General features: G+C 40.2%; 1 protein-coding gene across 6 annotated transcripts in view; it reads right to left on the bottom strand.

Moving 5' to 3' along the window:
- Nucleotides 1–23,990, bottom strand: part of abcc1 (ATP binding cassette subfamily C member 1 (ABCC1 blood group)) — a 35,819-nt gene extending 11,829 nt beyond the window's left edge. For all 6 annotated transcript variants that reach the window (XM_029507960.1, XM_029507961.1, XM_029507963.1 and 3 more), the window contains exons 1-11: nt 23,873–23,990; nt 22,594–22,770; nt 21,886–22,014; nt 21,487–21,624; nt 21,168–21,293; nt 20,323–20,384; nt 14,062–14,193; nt 13,603–13,827; nt 13,121–13,298; nt 11,016–11,177; nt 181–273 (exon numbers count right to left, since the gene is read on the bottom strand). In XM_029507960.1, coding sequence (XP_029363820.1) covers nt 181–273; nt 11,016–11,177; nt 13,121–13,298; nt 13,603–13,827; nt 14,062–14,193; nt 20,323–20,384; nt 21,168–21,293; nt 21,487–21,624; nt 21,886–22,014; nt 22,594–22,770; nt 23,873–23,920 — 1,470 coding nt within the window. In that variant the 5' untranslated portion in view covers nt 23,921–23,990. The remainder of the gene's footprint in view (nt 1–180; nt 274–11,015; nt 11,178–13,120; nt 13,299–13,602; nt 13,828–14,061; nt 14,194–20,322; nt 20,385–21,167; nt 21,294–21,486; nt 21,625–21,885; nt 22,015–22,593; nt 22,771–23,872) is intronic.
- Between the last annotated feature and the right edge of the window lie 357 nt (nt 23,991–24,347).

Here is a 24,347-nt window from a genome sequence, read left to right as displayed (position 1 = left end):
ACTGAGGCATGATAACAGAAATTAGTTTCAAGATTATACAAAATTCATTATTTATGTAAAGAAAATCCAAAATTGTTCATTGGTGGATTCCAGGCCTTGACAGGTTAGGTGTTATGGTGGCAAATAACATTAGCCAGGTAGTCATTATATTTTGGTCGATTGATGTATGTGTCATCCCACCTGGTAGGTTTTCGTTTTCATAGCGATAACTGCATTAACAGGAACCATCAGGACCATTACAGCCACTCCAGCCAGCACAGACGGACCCAGGTTCTACAAAAGGTGAAAACATTTGTATAAAACTGTGTTCATATTGTAGCAATTCCCAAAGTCTGGGGTGCTCAGTTGGCAGGAGCAGAGAAACTATTCATCTGATAAAGAATCTACCTGAGCACATACAGAAAATATTTTTTTTGAAAGAGAAGGGGGATATAAATTAAGGGGTCAATTAAAGAGTCGTAGCATACATACAATGAAAAAGAGTTGTATTTCAATTCATGGTGTAAAACTATGGAACAAGGTAAATGAGGCGTTAAAACAAAGCCAAAATTGAATGTAAAAGGAAATATAAGGTTATTTTTACAAGATACAGAAATATGGGTGGGTCAAAATACGAAAGTGTATATGTAAACTTAGGTATTTCTGTATATATGTGGATGTATGTATATATGTATATGTATGTGTGCGTGTGCGTGAGGAGTTCTTTTATTTTGATATATTTTTAGGTCCTTTAGGTTTATCTATTTATTCTTTGGCCATGGAAACATATATAAATCAAATAAAGAAAGATATATTTTTTAATGTGTGTTCCCTCAGCGGTCCACATTTGGTGCCCCTTGGTGGCAGGATGGTGACAGGACTCTGAGAGTCCTTATGGTTGCTGGGAGGTTTGCAAGGGCATTACACTGGCATGGGTGCCCTTGGTGGCGATGCTTAGGGATTGGCTTGGGTGCCTCTCGTCACTCTTCATTGCTGCCGGGATGTCTCTCTGGGATGGCGGGGTCTGCTTGTGCTGGGTTGGGTGGGCACCCCCAATCTGCCCCAGGGGTCACAGGGGGGCTCCCATTGTGGGGTAGGGAGGTCTCAGTGGCTGGCAGGGGGAGGCGGGGAGTTCCTAGGCTGGCTCTCAGGTGTTGCTGCCTGGGGGTACTGGTGTTGCTGTGGTGTCTTGCGCTGGCCAATCGGGACGGAGGACTTCCTGGTTCTGTTCTCATTCTGTCATATATATACATATATATATATATATATATATATATGTGTGTGTGTGTGCGTGTGGACACACGTGTGCACTCGTGTGTATATAAATAGTATAGTAATAAATAGGTTTGTATAATAAGTAATAAGAATGCTTATGAATGTATATCTTTGTTTAAAGGTGAATATAGGTGCACAGGTTAAATAGCATTTATATACAGTGGCATATATCAAAACATGGCAATAATAACTCAGGTATCTGCTAATTTATACTCAGGTATACTATTACACATATACACTTATACTGGGTAAAAAACTTAGATATCTTAACCCCAGAAATGATAACGAGGGTCCATCTGAAAAACGTAGTATTGAGTTCAAGGGGTAGAAGTTCATGTTTTTTTGTTTGTTTTTTTTTTTGTTTTTTTTTTTTACTTCTTCCTACTCCTTTTCAAGCAAGTTAAGATTACTGCTGAAATTTGTTGTTTTATGTTGTATTTCTTGTTTAAATATGTTTCAGCACATCCGGTATTTTATACTACCATCATGTTCAATATAAAGACTTCCGAAATTAAAACTGAATTGAATTATGTAAGAAGACCGCAAAATATTTTTTTTTTTTTGTGATTTCAAAATTTCAAATCAAAAATATTGATTTTATGGTAGCGTTTTCGCAAAATTTTTGAGGTATTTAGTGATTTTCTCTCTCTTGGTAAACCCTATCAAAGGTGTAAATAGGCTTAAGACACAAAAATGAATGGAATATATTGGGCCATATTGAACCCAATACATCATACCGCGATCCAAAGAAATTCAGGAGCAGATAAGAACAAAAGTAATTGACATGTCTGAGTCTGGAAAAGGTTACAAAGCCATTTCCAAATCTTTGGGACTCCATCGAACCATGGTGAGAGCCATTATCCACAAATGGAGAAAGCATGGTACAGTGGTGAACCTTCCCAGGAGTGGCCAGCCTACTAAAAATACCCCAAGAGCACAGCGGCGAGCTATTTAGAAAGGAATGGCTTAATAGATACTTCAGTACAGAAGGCAGGAAAACCAGGTCTCGCGGGGTGTCTAACCCATTGTTAATTTAGTAAGAGCATATTTCCAGGATCTCAGACTATGCTTAAATCCAGCAGGCTGGATTTAAGGTTGGCAGGCTGGCAGGTTGACAGAGGCTAGAAGTAGGTATTATGGTGGGGTATACAATTTCTCCATTAGCATTCACAATGGCAATGGAGGTAATTATTAGAGCTTATAGGTGTGTTGTAGGTGGAGAGAGGTGGGAGGATGGGATCCGCCTTACACCAATTAGGGCACACATGGATGATATGCCATTGATAACTACAATGGTGCCATGTATGAAAAGAGTACTTGAGAGACTTAATAAAAACATAAAGTGGGCTAGTATGAAAATCAAGCCTAGTAAGCCTAGAAGTATCTCAATAAACAGACAGAGATTAAGTGATCACAAGTTTGTAATAGATGAAGAGGAAATTCCAATAATTAGGGGGAAAACTGTAAAGAGTCTATGTAGGTGGTACAAGGCAGATTTGCATGATGGAGAACAGGTAGTGCAGTTTTTTGAAGGATGTTCCTGAGCGACTGGATTAGACAAATTAGGACTTCCAGGAATGTTTGCAGTTACGAATTGAGATTATTGAGATTATTTCCCAAGCTGATGTGGCCACTGTCAGTGTAGGACATTCAGAAATCTGCTACAGAGAAAATGGAAAAGACTAGTAAACTTTTACATTAGGAAGTGGCTAGGTGTTCCGAGATGTTTAAGCACTGTGGCACTGTATGGGAAAGGCATACTTCAGCTCCCAGTATCTAGTCTAGTGGAGGAGTTTAAATATACCAAGGTTAGGACAGATCTCCTGTTATCTGGGAGTGTAGATGTGGTATTTAGTAAGATGGTTCCAAGCGAAAGCAACTCTTAGTCATACAGAGATTGTGGGTAATGTACAAGTAGGCTGGGGAGGCTTGGGGATTGGCCCAGGCAAACCAGTGTGGAGTAGAACAGGTACCAAAGAGAAGAGGAAGTGAGGTGTAGAGCAGTTTCACAGACAGGATTTAATATTAAGGAGTGCGAGGGCAGTGTCTCAGGCTAAGCAGGGCCAGTGGTTGAACCGGGAAGGTGTAGAGAAGAAAGCTTAGAAAGCCTAGTAGAAAAAGCTTCCAAAAGCTTAGTTGGAAAGAGCTGTGGAGTATGGAGGAAAGTAGTATTAGGTTTTTAATAGGGTCAACATATTATGTATTGCCAACTCCCCAGAACCTAAAACTCTGGGTAAATGTACGTTGTGATCAGGTACTGCAGCTCTTAAGCACAGCTTGTCAGGTTGTAAGGTTAGTCTGTCACAAGGATGGTATACGTGGCGACATAACCAAGTTTTAAAAAGCTTAGCTGCAGGCATTGAAAATATACGGAGGCAGGCAAATTTAGGAGGGTCTAAGACAGAGAGAGTTGCAATTCAGTTTGTTCAAGAAGGAGCGAAAATTAATAAACTAACAAGGAGGCAAGGCAGCTTAGAGGATGCTAGTGATTGGGAGGCACAGGTGGTTTTAGGAAAAACCTAGGAAAACCTTAGGAAAGCTTGTAGTTCCCGAGGAAATAGCCTGTACAAAGCGAAAGCCTGATATAATTTTGTGGTCCAGGAGTAGAATGAGAGTATATTTCATAGAGCTGACTGTGCCATGGGAGGATTCAGTTGAAGAAGCATAAAAAAGGAAAAAGCTCAGGTATGCAGATCTAGGTAAGGATGCTGAGCAGCAAGGATGGAAGGTTAGGATTTGTCCAGTAGAAGTAGGTTGTAGAGGGTTTGTAACAAGATCTGTTGTTGCTTTGTTGAGGGAGTTAGGAGGAAGGGGACAGAGGGTGAGGAAAATAGTGAAGGAAATGTCTTGATGTGAGGAGTGGAGATGGCTGGCAGGCGCGAGTGACTCTGTGACGCCAGTGATCACTGTCTAGCCTCCTGGAGGTGTTGTGGGCCTAACTAGATGAAACAACGGTGAAATTAGGATCCCACCTGATGACCCCAAGGACTTGTTAGCTATCACTGCTCACTGGCCTAGTTAGATATTATCTTTATGGCACATAGGGCAGGGCGAAAGTTTGTTGTTAGGGAGTTAATGAGTTTGGTCCATTTTTTTGTCATGCAAGTTTCTTCAGATTACCTTAATATCAAAGCAAAATCTTTGTAATGTTATATATAAGTATTCCCAACTAACTGAGTCAAATGCCTTTTAGGCATTGAGGCTGAGAACAATGGATATATCTTTATTTTTGCTCATATGCTACATTAAATGTAAAGCACGTTTTATATAATCTTGTGTCTGTATGGTTTTAAGGAACCCTGTCTGATCTTCATCTATCCGGAATCCGGATATATATTTTCTCATCTCATCTTCAGTGTATAGTCTCACTTTAACATTGAGCTGTCTGTATGAACTACACTCAGACTTATCTTTGCCCACCTTAGGAGAGATGATGGCCAAGTGGCTTGTGTTTCGCCTCCTTGGAAGTGTAGGGTTAGATGTTTTATACCATTCTGTGGAGTATCTGTCCTCACCTGGCATTTTATTTGTTTTAAATCTCAAGATAGCATTATCTAGCTTTTTGTTATTTCATTCATCATTTTATTCTGTTCTGATCCAATGAATGGTAGATCCAATGAGTTAAGAAAATGTGTAACACTCAAAGAACCAGCTTCTTTTGTTTGTATGTACAAATCTTTATAGTAACTTTCAAAGGAGTTGTATTTCTTTCTTTTGTATTTATAACATATTTTTCCAGATTGTGTATCCTTGATTTTATGGATGGATCTTTCCTCCTGTTGCCTTCTTAGCCTCCAGGCTAACAGTGTTTTAGGCTATAGGTCCATTATATAGTACCTTTGTTTGATAAACTTGGCTTTTATCTCCTTATGACTGTCATGTAGATTGTTTAAGTTTTTTTTAATGAGTTTTATCTCATCTAATCGTTTAGGAATCCATGTGTCTCATTTCTAGGTTTTTTAGTTCCAAGTAACAAGTCTTTCATTTATTTCTGTTTCTCCTCTTTTTAACTGAGGACCACACTATAAGATACTATATAATTTTCCCCTTATTGCTGACTTGGCAGCATCCCATAGAATACTTGGGGACACTTCATCAGTGTCATTTTGTTCTAAATATTCTTTATGAAATTCCTTTTGAATGCGTTGATTGCACAAAGGGTTTTTTAACCCATTTACGCAGAGACCCTTTTTGGCAATTTCTGCCTGTTTTGGTATCACTACAAATAAACCTTTTAACTTCAGATGTACTAATCCCAGAACTATGGCTGATGGCTTAAATTAAAGAAGACATCTGTACCTTAACATCCATTGACTTAAAATATTGAATTGTCATTCCCTAAAAAATAGGGCCATTGAATAAACTATATTTTTTGAAAAATAAAATCGGGTTAGAATTTTTTTGTGAAAACAGTGATATCTCAAAATATTCACTATGAAACAGGTTGAATTTTACATATATGGTTTACACACTCCCTGTCCAGACGTTGATAGGTAAAGCTACTACTGAGGAACTACTACTCAGTTTACTCCGTAGTTTACTACTGAGTTTTTATCAAACGGTGCCCCTTGGCCCGTGCCAAACCTATCCCAAATTGTCCGATTTTGCTAAAATTCACCAAGATTTCAGTGATATATAAATTTTTTTAACAGATAACTTTTGGGGCCAATCACAGACATTATTGCTGACTTGTTGACACAGAGAGGAGAGCCAACAAAGGGACTAGCTGGCTGCAGGCGGCCGTCGTCAATGTCCTTTTCGTCCTTACTGTACAACATTTGCAGCAACTCCGTCGGTGTAAACACCATATTCCCCATGATGGTGTAAAAAAGTGTCAAACTTCTCCACGAGAAGCTTGACCTCAGTCTCATTTATCTGTTTTGAGATCTGGAATGTAATTTTGTTAGTGATTAAGATTATGACTCTCTTTGTCCATGTTTGTAAGATGAGAGTTATATGCATTTTTAAAGTCCAAGTGTTTAAACTTTTTATGGTCTTTATCAGTAGGGTGAGTCTCCTGTCAAAAAATGTTGTTTTTCTAATTTCCTTTTTGAAATCCGCTTGCTCCTTTTGATAGGATTTAGCAGACCATTAACATTTTAAGTAATTATTTTATACTCCTGGCTTGACATTCAATCTCGCAATGCAAATGCACATATTTTCTCACCCTGTGGGCCCACCACTTGCAGGGTGGCAGTCACCTCGCTGTGGGGGAAGGAGCCAGAGCTGGTGCAGGAGATGGAGCGCTACCAGTTGAATCTGGTGGGGCTTACATCCATGCACAGCTGAGGCTCTTGAAGCATGCTCCTTGATAGGGGTTGGACCACTGACGGTTGGGGGGGGGGGGGGGCTCCCCCTAAGCCCCCCCAAGCAAAAACAATAATACTGTAAGCTGCATACACAATCGACTGCTGCGTTGCTATGCCGTTGCTGGAAGAGCTGTCAAAGCTGTAACATGTGTATCAAACCAATCAAATCACACATTACGAAAAAGTTTCTTAGGAGGCAATTCGAACTGCTTTGATTTGCTTGCTGGCCTGACCTTGTTTGCAACAACTGGTAGCAAACAGATCAGCTAGCACTGAGTGCACAGATTAGGCTAACTGAATTGAAAAAAATCATTCTGCAGTGACAGTGACAGTGAGCAGGCTATGAGCTTTTATTGATATAAGATGTAGGCATACTGTTGTCAATATGAAATGTTTGTCTAAGCGATCCTACCGACATCATTTAGCCTGTGTATGAATGTGGGAGATGGTTCAGTGTTGGATGAATTCTACTAGCCTATATTTTATAACTGTAGTAGGTCTATTCTTCGGCGAGTGAAAATTGTTCATGTTGCAGTGTGTGCGCATTTTTCTTGTGTTGAACTGCGGTTCATTTACTGTGATAGTTACATCCTCTCTTAAGATGATGTAGAAAAACTAGTCCATGCTGGACTATTGTAAATCATTACTTTCTGGATGTTCAAACAAATGTCTGAAAGGCCTTCAGTTGATTCAGAATCAGAATTCTGTACTTCACTGGTAGATCAGTCAGATCTGACTGACTGATTCCAATGTAGAGAGAATTACATTAATCAAGGTGAGATGAAATGAAGGGAGAGGGAGAGGGCGGGAGAGAGTTTGTGTTTGGAAAGTTTGTGGTCCCCAACCCCCCGGGCCGCGGAACGGTACCACACAGAAAGACTAAATAACATTATTATTATAACATTATTTATGTTTTATTTGTTATCTGAATCTGAACTATGTTTTATTTTGAAAAATGACCGGATTCTCTCTGTTACAGCTGTCTATGACTCACTCTTGGCACATGTAAAGACGCTTGTCTTGTTACTGCTAAAATTAAACCCACATGATACGGAAATTATTAAAAAAGGACAGTTTCTTTGTGAAGGAGAAAAGGCCCAGTGAGGAGACAGAAAAAGAGCCTGTGACTTTCATGAAAAAGAAAGCTGCATTTAGGTTCCGGGTTAGGGGGCAGAGAGGATGTTACTCATATGTTGTTGGCGCGATGTTATGAGGACGCTGCTAATAAAGTTGCATACAAGTGCACGGTGGATTCACATTTATTGTGAAATTTAGAAAATAGTTTTTATGCCGATCGTATCATTTTATTTTGTTGCAATTATCCGCCACACCTTAAAGGCTAGTCCGTGGAAATATTGTCTGACATTAAACCGATCTGTGGCACGAAAAAGGTTGGGGACTGCTGCCTTAGGGCCACTACTATTTGATGAAAAAAAACTCCTGTTTGACAGGAGACCCTACCTGCGTGTGAAAGTTTCACACTCTGATGAACCTTTAAATTAGCATTAGCACAAAGGGGAAAGATGACAAAACGTAAAGTACTTGGGGTGAAAATTAGGACCTCAGTTTTATTTTCATTTAATTGCAGGAAGCTTTTTGACATCCAGGATTTTTGATCCTTGAGGTAATTCTGAAGGGAGTTTATACTGGATGGATCATCCGGTTTCAATGCGAGGTACAACTGGGTGTCGTCAGCATAGCAATGAAAGGAGATATTATATTTAATTTAAATAGACCCCAGAGGAAGCATATATAGTGTTACAGTATACAATATTTGGCCTAAAATAGAGCCACAGGAGATGAGTGAAGATGAAGAGGAAATATTCTGAATTCTGACAGAGGCAGATCGGTCTTGGAGGTAAGAGTCAAACCACTAAATAGCCTGGCCCTGGATGTCAACTACATGGTTCAAGTGGTCCAAGAGGAAGGGAGAGGAGGTCAACTGTGTCAAAGCATGCTGAGACATCTAAAAGAATTAAGATACAACGATTTCTGGAAACTAGGGACAATAACATGTAATTTGTCACATGAGAGGGGGTAAGTGCCTAAAGAGCATGTACTAGGGTTAATGTGTGATATGATATGTGTCAAAGTGAAGAGAGATGGACTTTTAATTAATGATTTTGCAACTGATCAGATATTGTATTTCTAATTGAAACATGGTTGGACATAAATAATAGTGGAGTGGTACTTATTGCATCAGCTCCTCCTAATTTTAACTTTCTGAGTGAGGTGAGCATTAACAAGACTAGCTCTGAAGTGGCTTCCCTTTATAACAGTGCTCTACAATACAAGCAGACATCTTTTAGAAAGTTTCCCCCCACCCTTGTGCTTCTCATTATTAACTTCTTAAATGTATTGACTTGTGCACAATTGTCCTTGATGTTGTCTACATGAAAGTTTAAATCATTAAAAATGATCAAAGAGTCAGAGAACAAAGAGCTTCATGCAGCAGTTTTTGGGTCATTCAGAAAACATCAGTGTCCACTCATTGCAAGGGCCACACACTGAACTTAATTATGTCAAAGGCCTTGATAGCGGCAGCATTGGTGGTGGTTTGAGTGTGAGTTTACAGTGCACATGCCAAATTATTGCAGTGTCCCGAGTTCGACTTCAACCTGAGGACCTATGCTCTTGCTCTCTCTCTCCCAACTTCTCTTGCACTTATTGTTGTCGGAGTAAATGCATACCTCCGCCCCCCCCCCCCCAAAAAAAAAAAAAAAATTAACAAGACATTATATTGAATAGATATATTGCGCTAAGGGGCAGCACGGGGGGCATAGTAGTTAGCGTTGTTGCCCCACTATAAGAAGGTTGCAGGTTTGGTTCCCTGGCCTGGGGCCTTTCTGTGTGCAGGGCTTAAAGTAAGAAAAAAAACTCCTGAATTTTTTCCAGGGGGGAATGATTTAGAAATTAAAGATGATAATGTTAAATGTGAAACTCACTCACTCACACATCTTCATCTGCTTTATCCATATCCGGGTCGCGGGGCTGCTGGAGCCAATCCCAGCTCACATCAGGCGAGGGGCAGGGTACACCCTGGACAGGTCGCAGGGCCAACACACAAGGCGAGAAACAACTACTCGCGCTCACATTCACACCTACGTTCAATTTAACGTGGCCAGTTAACCTATAGATTCATGTCTTTGGACGGTGGGAGGAAACCCACACAGACATGGGGAGAACATGCAAACTCTGCACAGAAAGGACCCAGGCCTTATTGTGGGGTGACAGCGCTTACCACTAAGCCGCTGTGCTGCCCCCATGTGAAACTCAGTCAAGATGATTAATTTGAGGAATTATCTGATTAGCAACCATTTAATTCAGTAAAGGACAATTTTTCCAAAACTATTTGCAAACAGTTACAGTGCATCAGTAAACAATTTTATTCTTTTAGGCTTATTGTCTCTAACCCTCTCTTCTATCCACATCTTCTAAGTCCTTTGTCTGTTGTTGGACATCTTCCCCTGGCGTCACAAACTTTCTCTCCATCATCTCAAACAGTGCCTTCAATGAAAAAAATGGATGCTGTGTTAACAGAAACTCAGAACCGAGGTTTCTATGTTACAACTTGAAAATTTCTGACTTCCGAGATCACAGCGTTCACGACACAGGTTTAATTGGAGGAGAAAATATACGGTTGTCATTTTTCCTCAATTTTCTGAATGCTAATATATATTTGCAGCAGCCATTTATGTTTATTTTGGAAGCAGTAATTTCCAAGTTTGACAACTCTGTGCAAATATTCCCATTTTTTTCCCAAGTTGTTCAGAATGCAGTGGCACTTCAACAGTGTTCCAAGACCCACCCCCACCCTACCTCTGATTGGCTGGTGTTACTCATTGGTAGGCGAACTCAATTGGCTGCTCAAACCTGACAAAATTCCGCATCAACACGTTTTTTTTTTGTTTTGCTTTGATTTTTATGTTGATTGTTTATTTAATCGCAGTCCAACAACACTTGCCAGAGATCCAGCATGATGCCAGAGTACTTTAAGCCCTGTGTGTGGTGTTTACATGATCTCCCCTTGCCTTCGTGGGTTTCCTCCCACCATTCAAAGACATGCGTATTTGGGTTCATTTGTGACTCTAAATTGTCTGTAGTGTGAGTGGTTCTTTGTCTCTGTCTGTGTGTTGGCCCTGTGATGGACTGGCAACCTGTCCAGGGTGTACACTGCCCTCGCCCAGTGTGAGCTGGAATTGGCTCCAGCAGCCCTGCGACCCAGAAATGGATAAAGAGGTTTAAGATGAATTAATTAATGAATTGATATTGTGATCACTGGCTTCCAGTGAATGAAAGAATTGAATTCAAGATTATGGCACACTTTTAACAAGAAATTAATGGGGCAGGACAAAAAAATATTCACGGTGGTATGAAACCTATTAGATTCCTGAGGTATTTATATTTTGGTTTGCTTTGTTGGGAAAGTTTTTTTTTAATCTGTAGTCCTACCTGCCAGAGGAAGTAAAGGGCCAGCACCACTTGCAGGGGGGCAGACCATATCATGTTGATGTAAGTGATGAGGTCCATAAAGCGCTGAGCATCCACTGACATCAAATTTACCATCTCCCCAACTGTGGAGGTTCGCCGTGCTGTACTGCTGATAACCAGGGCCTGAAAGAAAAAAATCAAATCAAATCAGATTTATTTGTATAGCGCTAAAATCATAACAAAGTTACATCAAGGCACTTTATATATAGAGCAGGTCTAGACCAAACTCTTTATAAAATTATTTAAAGAGACCCAACAGATCCCCCGATGAGCAAGCACTTGGCGACAGTGGCAAGGAAAAACTTCCTCTAAGAGGCAGAAACCTCGAGCAGAACCAGGCTCGGGGGGGGGGCGGCCATCTGCCTTGACCGATTGGGTTGAGAGTGGGAGGGAGAGAGAGAGAGAGAGAGACAGAGAGTGAGACAGGCATTGAAGGGGGGGGGGTGTAGGCAGGAACATGTTGCTGCATGAAGTTCATGGAGTTGAGCTGAAATAGAGAATTCATGAAATATGGGACCAGCAGGTGTTGCAGGAACATGGGATGGCGATGAGTCACCACCTGCAGGATGAGGAGAGGGAGAGAGAGAAGAGGAACTGGGAGAGACAGAGACTTTGGCAGAACATGGTTAGTAAATGCAGTATAAATGCGTAGAACTGGGTGAAACAGTTTTTTAAGAAGGATGGTTCTTATCAGCGCATACAAGGGGGGAGGAAGGGAGAGCAAGTGAGAGGGAGGGAGAGAGAAAGAGGGAGGGGGTGACAGGGAGAGACAGAGAGAGAGAGAGGGGGAGGGAGAGAGAGAGAGAGAGAGAGAGAGAGAGAGAGAATCTCAGTCCTTCCACCAGTACCCTAGGCCTACAGCAGCAAAGCTAAAGAGTAGAGGACTTTAACTTTTTAACTATAAGCTCTGTCATACAGGAAAGTTACTGATACTGGAAGTTGGTTCCATAGAAGAGGAGCCTGATAACTGAAAGATCTGCCTCCAGATTTACTCTAGGAACCACAAGTAAACCTCCATCTACTAGGACAGGAAGGAACTATAAGCTCTCTCAGATATGATGGAGCTTGGCCATTAAGAGCTGTATATGTTAAAAGAAGGATTTTGAATTCTACTCTATATTTTACTGGCAGCCAATGAAGAGCAGCTAACACAGGAGAGACATGATCTCTGTTCCTAGTTCCTGTTAATATTCGTGCAGCAGCTTTCTGAATCTACGCCTTTTAGAGATTTGTTTGGACATCCAGATAGTAATGAGTTACAGTAGTCCAGCCTAGAAGTTACAATTGTATGGACTAGTTTTTCTGCATCATCCCGAGAAAGGATATTTCTGATTTTCGTAATGTTTCTCATGGGGAAGAAAGCTGTGCGACTAACTTGTTTTATGTGAGGGACAAAGGACATATCCTGGTTGTCAAAAATTGTCAAAAATTACTCCAAGGTTTCTTACAGTGGAGTTGGAAGCCAAAGTGATGCCGTCCAGACTGATGAGATGATTAGATAGTATTTTTCTGAGGTGCTTAGGGCCAAGTACAATTACTTCTGTTTTGTCAGAGTTGAGAAGTAAAAAATTTTTAGTCATCCAGACTTTTATGTCTTCAAGACATGTCTGCAGTCTGACTAGCTGAGTGACTTCATTTGGCTTCATTGATAGGTACAGCTGAGTGTCATCTGCATAGCAGTTGATGCTGTGTTCCAGATATCCAGATGGCTGTGTAGTTGTGTAGGGTTAGGTTAGGGTGTTAGGGTTCTCAATGATTTTAGAAATAAATGGAAGGTTCGATATGGGTCTATAGTTTGCCAAAACATCTGGATCAAGATTAGGCTTTTTAAGCTGAGGTTTGATGACCGCGGTCTTAAGTGCTTGAGGTACATAACCCAGAAATAAAGTCATATCTAGAATGAACAGCTCAATTAAAATAAAAGATCTCTTTAAAGAGGCTAGTTAGTACTGGGTCTAATAGACAGGTTGACGTTGAGGTTTTTTTTTTTTTGGGGGGGTGGGGACAGAGGTCAAAGAGTAGAGTCTGAGCCACAACCAGACATTTTCTGTGATCACTGCCGGTACCTTACGGTAGACAGCTCCAATGATGGCAGTGCGTAGCCTCATGCCTGATACAAAGCAGACATGGAAGTACTTCTGGAGGATGAGAGACTGCACTGAGGTACAGCTGAAAAGTAGGGCAGTGTAGAAATAGCCATGCCAGGTGGGGGCACTGGAGTTGATCACAAAATCAATCAGCAGCCTAGACAGAATCAATTGAATAAGGTCAATATTACCATTAAAGTGAGCCTCAGAACCAGACTCCAAGGCCCAATTCCCCCTTACCCCCAAGAAATGACATTTCTCAGAACAAGGTGACAGGTTTGCACCCTTGTATGAGATTCGTAGGATGTAGTCAAATAACTGAGTCTCAGCTTTTAACTGTGGCTAACATCTGGCCAACTGTACCCACAAAGACAACAAGTTTGAATGATGTGCAAATGCATTGTGAAGCTTTGTGACACATTAAGCAGTCTGGACACTTGAGGAAAGCTTGGGCTTCTCACCGGAGGATCTCAGGCCCAACAAACATCAGGATGTCTTGGATGATCTTATAGAAACAGGAGACCAGGAAGTAGGGCCCAAAAGTTAGACACAGAGCCAAAAAGAGCGACGGCTCCTTGGTTTTCAGTGGGGTTTTTACAATCAGGATTTCAGACTCCACTGCTTGAGCATTTTTGCATTCGCTGTGCTGGGCTGTCTTTGGGGAGTACAAAGTCTTCTGCTCTGTCCTGGAAGAGAGAGAGCAGAGTGACAGATGTACAGGTACATGTTCTACATAAAACAGAATGTTGAGAGTCAAATATGATCTTAAATCTGAACCCACTGTTAGAGAATATATACAGAATGTTTTACAACTATGATGCCAAAGAAAAGCTGAATCCTGCTCTTCCCACTGGTACACCACGTAAGTTTAGGCTAACTAGCTGCATCACGTAGCATTAGAGCTATAGCAAGCTTCTGACCTTATGACCTTTTGGCATTCTGCTTTCCAGCGATGCACCAGCTGGGGAACGACTCTTTGTGAACAGTCTTCTGGATTGAGGGACCACAAGTCCTTTTCCTCCAAGGGGCATTTGTAACCTTCTACCATTATCCTGTAAAGGGAGATTAGAAGCATTTAGACCAAAGTCCTAAATGAGGAAAGACTAGACATGAAAACTTCCTCATAATAGCAGAGTTCCATTACATTATCAGGTAAGTAATTGATCATAGTTAAAAGTTACAATTCTCTCAATAATTGAGTTAATAATTAAATTAGGGTATTGTAAAAAGTAACTCGTTACCAGGGAAAGTATCTAATGTTAATGTTTTTCCCTTTCATGCACCAGCATTTAAAAAACTAAATTCTGTTCATGGAACTTCATCACAATTTATTGAAATGTTTATAAAAAATGAAATTAACCCCTAATAGACTAAACTACCAACAGAAATCATTGTAATGTCTGTACTTCGAGTTTGCAAGCTACTTTTTAAATCTCTGTACTCCCTATTGCAGTTGTGAGTGTGTGTGTGTGTGAAATCCCGCCAAATGCCTCTGATTAGTTGACCATGAAATACTACCTTTTTTGCTAATTATCATAATAGCAGTAGTGGTAGTAGTTACATAGAGCTAATCAACTCCTATTCTTACTTATTCTGCTATTTTCACCTACTGATAATGCTCGTGGTCATGTCATGGTACCAGGGTTCAGTACAACTGTTTCAGGCAGATGGCTGCCCTCCCTGAGCCTGGTTCTGGCTCAAGGAGTATTTGGAGTATTTACAGCAATACAACCCTAAGATCCCAAATTTTACTAATATGTATGGACCTATGTCCATATTAGCTAAATAAGTTGCTAGAAACTGCAATAAACCACCAAAAAAAAAAAAAGAAACCCACGCAGACACGGGGAAAACATGCAAACTCTGCACAGAAAGGACCCAAGCCAGGAACCAAACCCTTCTTATTGTGGGGCGATAGCGCTAACCACTTCGCTGCCGTGCTGCCCTTTAAAAACACATATTTTCCCAAATACAGAAATGGTATAGCTGTATTCCTCAAAATTGTAAATGTAAAAAAGTTGCACAAACTCCTTTCAAACCAAAGAAAAGCTATTTTGAGTGTGTTCATTGCTTAAATTCATTCAACATTTTGCACAATATGCAAAAAGATAGCATGTTCACTAAAACAAACAATTTACAATAGTGCAAACCAGTATTTAAATGTGTCAGATACATGTCTTTGTACAAGACCATGTTTATCCATGAAAAGTGCAATAAACAACAAATATTGAAAATAATAATAAATAATAATGCTAATAATAATGCATCCGCAACCAATAAATGTGTGTGGGGGAATGTTTATGGAGTATTCGATGAGCGTGTGGTGTTTTTGTGAAAGAGTAAAAGATTAGAGAGTGAGAGAGTAACTGCAGGCTGTGTTTATCACTGAAAACAACTAGGAAAATTGCATCACTTCCTGTCATAATACAAGCAGTGTGGCAAGAAGTGACACACGGGAAAATCATGTGATGGTTCATGTTTACAACAAGATGGCAAATATTCCATCGTCAGAAGTGCTGCAGAACAGCTACAATATCTGGGACGCATTGAATGCCTGGTATTAGTATTCGAGGAGTGTCAATCCCCTGGTTTCATATGAAAATAAATAAATAAATAGCTCTATCTAATTGGGTTGAATTCTGCCGGCATTTAAAAATAGATGCGCAAATGGGAGCGCCTGCACTCCCGCCAGTTTTAAAGGGTTAACTCCAGAAAGATTTGGTCTTTAAATTGATTTGGTTTCATATAAATAATATTTTAAGTAGTAGCACTGTTGCCTCACAGCAAGAAGGTCATGGGTTCGTTTCCCAAGCCTGAGGCTTGTCTGTGTGGAATTTGCATGTTCACCCCGGTTTATTTTGGGCACTCTGGTTTCCTCCCACAGTCTGCAGACATTCATGTCTAGATTGATGGGAGACTTTAATTTGCCATAGGTATGAGCGTGAGTGCGAGTAGATGTTCGTCTGTGTCAGTCTCTGCAATGGACTGGCAACCTGTCCAGTCCCTGTCCTGCTAATCCCAGCGCATTGGCTGGGATTAGCTCCTGCGCCACTTCTCTGCAGAAAGAGTTCTATCTTGACCGCCTTTGCTACTCTTAACTCTCCACATGGTAATGACGTGAGGTCCTGCCCAAGATTTCTAAGGGTGGACAAGCTGAACGCAAGGAGACTTGACACGACGTCTTCCTGCTGTTTCCTGAAAGCTACGAGCCTAAAGTTAGCACCGTCTGCTAACTTACACCAATACAACACAACCAATCAAAGAACTGAGGAATTCAACCACTCAGACATGTAGCTCTGGGCTCTGGACTGGGGCAAAGCTTTTTAATTGCTTGTCCAAGAACTGGGTAATGCTCACTGTGCCAACCTAGCATAAACAAGCACAGCTAAGAACAGTACTGTTTCCTGTACTGTGCTAACCTTTGTATACAGTAGGGATGCAACAATATTCAATATCTTATTCAACTGTTAAATACCTCCTGTTTGGTTCAATACAAAAAAGCAAACAACGGTATTTCTGTACATTTTGGCCTGTCACAAAACTATCACAACTTGATACAGCGCATGCTGTGCGATTAGCAGACACAGTAGAGAGAGTAGCACTGCTCTGTTCATGCTGCCTTCAGAGCCAATCAGAAGTCCCTGAATTTCCCAGGAGCCAATCAGCGCTCAGCATGCAAATGCTGGAAAAGAGAGTGGAGAGTAAACCTTGAACAAACATGGAGCATGAACGGGACTCAGAAAAAAGAAAATTTGGAGATTAGCCATTCTGCAGTGCGGGATATTTTGGATTTAGCGCCGATTACGATGACAACAGAAAAACTACAGTCAACAAAGTACAGTGTGCAAGTATTGCTTTGCAGTTGTTTAACTATTTTGAATTGATGCTGCACTTTCACATTTGTTGATTGTATTTCTAACAGTCAAGTAGTTTCTATGAGTGAGTTAAAATTGTTTATCTTTATTCAATACTACACTTTCTATTTCATATTGTCTATTTTTTGATAAAGAACAAGTGCTCCCTTCTTATGATTTTTTTTTTTTTTTTTTAATTGGATACTGCTGTCTTATAGAAGGGTGTTAAATTTTTATAATAGTGGTTTGACTATATCTGTGCTTGCTTTTAATTATTTTTACCTGAAATATATTGCATGTAGTTTCACCGTTACTGTGGCCCAAAAACCATGATGCATACCAAACCGTTGGAAAACTATACCGTTGCATTCCCAGTACACAGAAATGTCTCCGTTGGACATGTACTCACCAGGACTTCACATTGATTTCTGTATGTTCACACATTCTTGAGCACATCACTAGCCCTACATGCAACTAAACCTCACTCCTTCTTAACATGGCACCTTAAAGCTATTTTGTCTGTCCTTAATAAAGGCTCACTGTTATGCGCACACGCGCACACACAGAAAAGCACACAAACATGCCCATATTAGAATATTTCCTGTCTTTCTTTCTTATTTTGTAATAAATATTCTTTAACACAACTTTGGTCTTTTTGATGTTGTACAAGAGAAAATTGTAACTGTAGCTTTAATATGATAATTCGGCTGTAGTTATAAATTTTTAATCCAAATTCTAAATTCCAAATTAATAGCATTTAATGACAACAAATTGGTCATTCCTTCACTAATCTTCTTCCCCCTGGGTTGAGGGGAGCGCTAGAGCCAATCCAAGCTCACATTGGGCGAGGGCCAACACATACAGACAGACAGAGAAACAGCAACTCCCAATATCATTACAATCTCATTTTGACAAATAACACATATTTTGAAAATGGTAATGCTATTGTGGAATATCATTAGCATCAGAATATTGTCCCTTTAACTGTCAAAGTTATGTCATTTCACTTTTTGTTGTGTTTTTAAATATAATTTAAAATAATTGAATTTTGTAAAATAAATGTAGTTTTGTTGTTGATGGAGCAGTAGTGAGTGAGAATGATCAAAGACGCTGTAGAAACTACTAGAAAGAAGATTTTTGTTGGTGATATTTTTGGAATTTTACATTTCTTGTTGAAGATTGTGGACCCGTTTCTTCTTGGTTATGTGCAGCCAGCGAGGCATTTCCTTTGGCGTTTGTTGGACATTTCTTCTACCTTCAATTGTGTGACGTAATTGTGCATTTTACTGTATTTCAAACAGTTGAATGGTGGATTTAATGATGATGGCGTTAATGAAACTGAAGCAATTAAATCAATCAATTAACAAGAATTATATCAACTGGCTTCCCCCATTATCCTTGTTTTAGATAATCAACAAACTGTACTGTCACACACTCATACCTTATCTAATTTCTCAAATTTGATTTAAAATTAGTTTTCATATTAAATTGTATTCAAATGTCAAGCCTTAGGTCCACTAGTAAAACTTTTGGCCACGGCTAAATTTAACTTTTTGAGAGTAACAAATATGAATTTTCACAAAATTTGCTGCCTCAATTTCTATGATGGCATCTTGCATATACCCCAGAATATCATGAGGCATGATCAGATCAATTGCAAATGCAAAGTCTCTCTTTGCACAACAGCATAATGGTTAGTGCTGTTGCCTCTCAACAAAATGGTTGCAAGTTCATTTCCAGGACCCAGGGGCCTTTCTTCATGGAATTTGCATGTTCTACCATGCTAACATGGGTTTCCTCCATGTACTCCGGTTTCCTCCCACCGTCCAAAGACATGCATTTATAGGTTCATCGGTGACTCTAAATTGCTTGTAGGTTTGAGTGTGAGTGCATGTTTGTCTCTGTCTGTCTCCATATGTTGACCCTGTGATGGATAGGGGAACTGTCCAGGGTGTAGCCCTGCCCTCGCCCTATGTAAACTGAGATTGACTCCTACCATTGGTAGAAGATAGATGGATGGATGAAAGCCATGAAAATTAACGTAATCACAAAGAAAATACATTCACTGCATTTCAACCCTGCCACAAAATGACAAGCTGAGTTCAGTGGGCTCACTCACAATTTTGCCTAGGAACAAAGCCATGAATTGAGAATGGCAACAAAACATCCCAGATCAACTTTTCCCTACCACCCAAAAACAGTTTGGTGACTAATGATGTCTTTTTAAGCATGATGGCATACCTTACTATAAGGCAAAGGTGAGTGGCTCAGGGAACAAAACATTTACATTTTGGGTCCATGGCCAGGAAACTCCCCAGACCTTAATCCCATTGAAAGCATCAATCAATCCTCAGGAAGTGGGGAACAAACAGAGCCTCAAATTCTGACAAACTCCAAATATTGGTTATAAAAGATGGGCTGCCATTAGTCAGGATGTGCCACAGAAGCTAACTAACAGCTTGCCCAGGCAAATTGTTGCAGGTCTTGGAAAAGAAAGGCCAACACGGTAAAATAGTTTACATAGTTTAAATAGTTTACATAAAATTTATGCTATTGTCAATAAAAGCCTTTGACACTAATGAAATGCTTGGAATTGTAGTTCACTATAATCATTTAAGTTAATTATTAAGTGAAATGTCTTATTTTCTCATGTATAATTATAACTGCTCTTTAACTAAACAAAAAAATATGTTTTGCCTGATTACCCGATAAATCATTGGAATTTTCAGGTGAATACTCGATTACTAAAATATTTGATAGCTAATTTAGAGTGACCAATTAACCTACAAATGCATGTCTTTGGATTGTGGGAAGAAACCTGTGTACCCAGAGTTAACCCCTGCAAGCATTGGGAGAACATGCAAATTCCAGATAGAAAGACTGGGAATGTAACCCATGACCCTCTGTGAGGCAACAGTGCTAATCACTATGCCACCATGTTGCTGTACCATAGTAACATTTGACAAAAAGATCTAAAAACAACAAGGCCGCAAACTTTGTGAAAACCAATACTTGTGTCATTCTCAAAACTTTTGGGCATAAAGAAAATTTGTAATTCCTTTAACAATTGTGTCCAGCAGGTCACACAGTCAGACTGAGACATGACACTCTTTATTATGTCTTGCAGCATCTGTGTTCAAAAAGTTTCGCCACCTGATGTTTTCGCTTAAAAAACAACAAACAAAAAAAACATTGTCATTTGTGATCGAAGATTATGAGACAGGGCAAATTCTTTTTACCCATGTGAAGAATCCATTAAATCATTAACATGACTGGTACTGATAGCTCACACACCCCAACAGCATAGATCATCATATCCCTCCTCACCTGGTGATCCACCAGAAGCTGATTCTGGACAGGAAGGAGGCTCCTAGCTCAGGACAAGGGTTCTGAAGACAGAAGGTGTTACAGTAAAATCCAAAAAATCCAGAAGCTCAACAGATGATATAAATACATTATGAATCTATTTATAGTAGCATCATCAGGAACTACCATAGTTAAAAGGGCTAAAGCCACTGCCACTCATCAGTCTGCCAACCAGAGCAGGACTAGACATTAAATTTGGCTTTCATTAGCATCTGTAGACAGAATAAATAGCTGAGGGGGGAGCATCTTCTGTCATGTAACTCATTGGACTGAATTAAACCATTCCACAAATAGCTGGCAGATATTGCAATTTCATTTGTGATTTAACTTTGTGCTTTTTGAAGTGCTGGTGAAAAGTCATTTGTGTCATTCCTTGCATTTTGATGCTATTCGTGCCCCAATGGCATACTACGGTACATTTTCTGCTTCTACCATAGAACTAAATGACATGTACAGGATTTATTGAAATTAAAATACTTAATTAAAACCTTCAACTGATAACTGAGTAGCAAAGTTGACAAGATCACAGAATGTTATTGACATAAGATGAGGATTTTCAAAAGAATATTCTGATCTACTAAAATTAGAGATGGCTCCATGAAGTCAGCATGGACATTAGGTATGATGGAACTAAGGGCAGACCGTGTAGAAACGACATCTCATAAATCCATCAATGGAGTAGGACTAGTCATTCTGTTCAACACTAAGCCAATTGAGATATCAGGTGGCACTATTTGTCTAACACTGAAGTAGTGTCCACTGTCGGTGAGAGGAAGAAACACATGTTAACAGACAGGTGTTCCCACCGGATCTTTCACAGCCTGTGAGAAGAGTGGGGGCTGGTCTGTCAGAGAAGACAGGAACAGAGCGACCAGCAGCAGAGTGTAGTAGCAGTAAAAGGTGGTGTAGCGCCATACACTCACTGTCAGAGTCTACAACAAAAAACACAGTGCATTTAAAACATACCCTGCTGCTTTTGCTGTTTGATGCTGTGTCCTCTTAAGTTCATGTGATTACATTGTTTGGACTAACAAACACCTTACAGCTATTACACATACATGTTACATTAATCATATTAAATTCACTAAATCATATCTAGCTCAGCTCTGTTAATTCAGCACTCACCTGGTCAAGGACCTGGAGGATTCTGGACCTGAAGGTGACTGTGGCACACAGGAGAGCCAGCAGCCAGTAAATCAGCATCACTCCAGATGACCGAACCCCCTTCATCCGCTCATACTGGACTAACAAGGCAGCCAGCAACTGGTGCACACATACATTTACAAACATTGGCTTTAACTGTCTGCCAAGAAGCTGCACATAGAGGAAAATTTTAGTTTCTTTTATTTAATTAAAACTAAATTCAAAACATCACCTGATGCTTTGCTTAAGGGACCTGCAACCCCGTCACATCAGTTTAAAACAGTGATGAAAACATTGTACCATTCAGATGGATCCAGACGATCACTGGTCCAAAGACAGATACCAAGCTCCTCTTTGAGACACCTATCTATAAAAACTCACCATCGTGAGGCCCAGTAAGGTTGGACTGACCAGATGGACAGGGGCAAGGACGCTGCTACCATGACTTCTTTCCCAGAAAGAATAAAACACATCTGACCAACAGATTATCCACAGGAGCAGACCAACAGCCTGAAGGAAAGAGAGCGGGAATAGATAAAAGAAAGGTAAAAACAACAAAAATTATAAGACGCAATATGAATGAAGGGGTCTATTTTCATACATAAGGTGCACCGGATTATAAAACCCACTGCCGATTTTTGAGAAAATTTAAGGATTTTAAGTGTGCCTTATAATGCGAAAAATACAGTACATAAATTGCTAGCCCATGCAGGGTTTAAAAAAAAACAAAACAAAAACATTAAAATGGTTTTTAAAGTGGATCCTGAAGCTGACAGGAAACCAGTGAAGAGGTGGCAGAATGGGAGGAATGTGATCTATTTGTCTTTTTCCAGTTGGTGCTGGAGCAACAACACACACATACGCACATACATACACACACATCGAAAGAGATACCAAAAAAAAAAAAAAAAAGGTGGCTCTTTTGTTAAACACGCAAGTGTCACTGCGAAGAGTCTAAATACTTATATTGATGTGATATTTCAGCTTTCCTTCTTTAATTAATTTCCAGAAAAACTGATAATTCTCTCTCTCCCATTCTCAACCCAACCAGTTGAGGCAGATGGGACTCTCTTGAGTCATATTACTCACAGTTTTAGCTTTGTTGAGGTGACTCATACAGATGTAGCCATGGTTGTGGCTGTGGAGGTAGATAAGGTAGATGGGGCCACACACCCAGAGGTAGAGGCATGGAAGCCATACAAGGACTGTGTTCTGGAAACACTGGGTGAAGTCTGGGTTTTCAGTGTACCATGTACGGTTCCAATCCTGGGAGAGAAAACAGCAAGGTGCAAAATAATAATAATAAAAACAACATACCACAGAAAGGCTATGCAAAGAAAGACGCTGAAGGGCTGCTGGAAGAGAGTCTCAGCTCACAATGACATCAGTGTCACATGGTACAACAGAGCTGGGATTAGAGCTGGAACATGTATGCAACATTTGAGTGCAATCGAAACATTTATTTTTAATAATTACTTATTTAGCATCATTTGCCAGTGTGCGGATCATTGCTCTACATGAGGCTTTTCAATCCTCATCATGTTATTCTGAGCTCTGGTAGTAAAAAAAGAGTGAAAAGTATTTAAATATACATTATTCATCACTTTATCCCAATCCCTGTTAGGATCCTGTATAAATGATAAGTTTTCCAGCTACCCGATTGGTGAAGGTCTTTGTTTAATGATTTTGATTTGATCTAGAGTTAGAAGTTCAGCATCCGTTACCAGGGTGATTTATCCCATTAACAAAGAGTAGTTAAACCTTGACAGTTCGATGACCTCAGATGCTGCTTCGGATTACAGTAGGAGTGGGTGAAACTACAAAATGTTGGTATAGATCCGATACCAAGTAAATACAGGGCCAATACCGATAGCAATACATTTTATTCCATCAGAGCTGGTTGGCGGCAGAGGGTAAACGAGCCTGAGCGGTGTGTGAGGAGTGCTGTTTGCAAATTAGGACCGGCAGAAAGGCTGCACTCACCCAGATTCTGTGAGGAAATTCGAGAAATTTGCTGAACGTATAGAGAAACTGCAAAAACAAAATCGTTATAATCACGCTAATATCGATACTATCGAAATTTGGATACATCCCTAGATTACAGGCCTAATAGGACAAGTGTAATGAGGACACAACCCAAAATTAGCTTTAACAGCGGTCGTCGACAGGGACTCCTTGTTCTCTCGTCGTTAGGACGAGGGTCCGAGTACTGCTAGTTTTACAGAACTCAGTTGAGGACATGTGATACTGGTAGCTTACAAGTGCTCGTGTCTCCAGTGAAGTCGGCCAATGTAACATGCTAACGTAATGTTGAGCTGACGTCATAACCATTAACAATAATTGCCCCTGAAATAAAGCAATGACTCACCCAGAACGGGTCGGAACGGTCTGGACTGCAGAACGTATCAAACCCCATTCGCCGAGACTCGGTGAAGTCGGTAGTTTGCGTCTTTTGTAACTTGTGCCTGTGAAGCGGAAGATGCCGCTTTCCTCTTCTTCGACGGTGCCGGTGCGCGTGAATAGAGTGTAAGGAGTATATGCACCCCCCTGCTGCACAGCAGTGGCAATGTAGTAGCGAATGTTGTAATGTGTGGTGCTGTTTCGTTACTTAACTGACAACAAAATAACACATTTTAGCCATTTTTATTTCTGGCAACAGAATCACATATTTTTGCCATTTTCACACACAATACATACAGATATTTGGAGGTGAGCTGGAAGACTGAAGACAGAAGGGATCACTCCACTTTTCCTCCTGACTGTCTGCCCTGTTCTGTCAAAGTTGAAATACTCACTGCACAGTATTGAGGATGAGCTTGCATTGAACCCATCCCACCGGAGAG

The sequence above is a fragment of the Echeneis naucrates genome, chromosome 8, assembly GCF_900963305.1.
Source record: "Echeneis naucrates chromosome 8, fEcheNa1.1, whole genome shotgun sequence".
Taxonomy (NCBI): Eukaryota; Metazoa; Chordata; class Actinopteri; order Carangiformes; family Echeneidae; genus Echeneis; species Echeneis naucrates.
The sequence above is the reverse complement of the archived record's forward strand: the minus strand, read 5'-3'. Positions and strand labels throughout refer to the sequence as shown.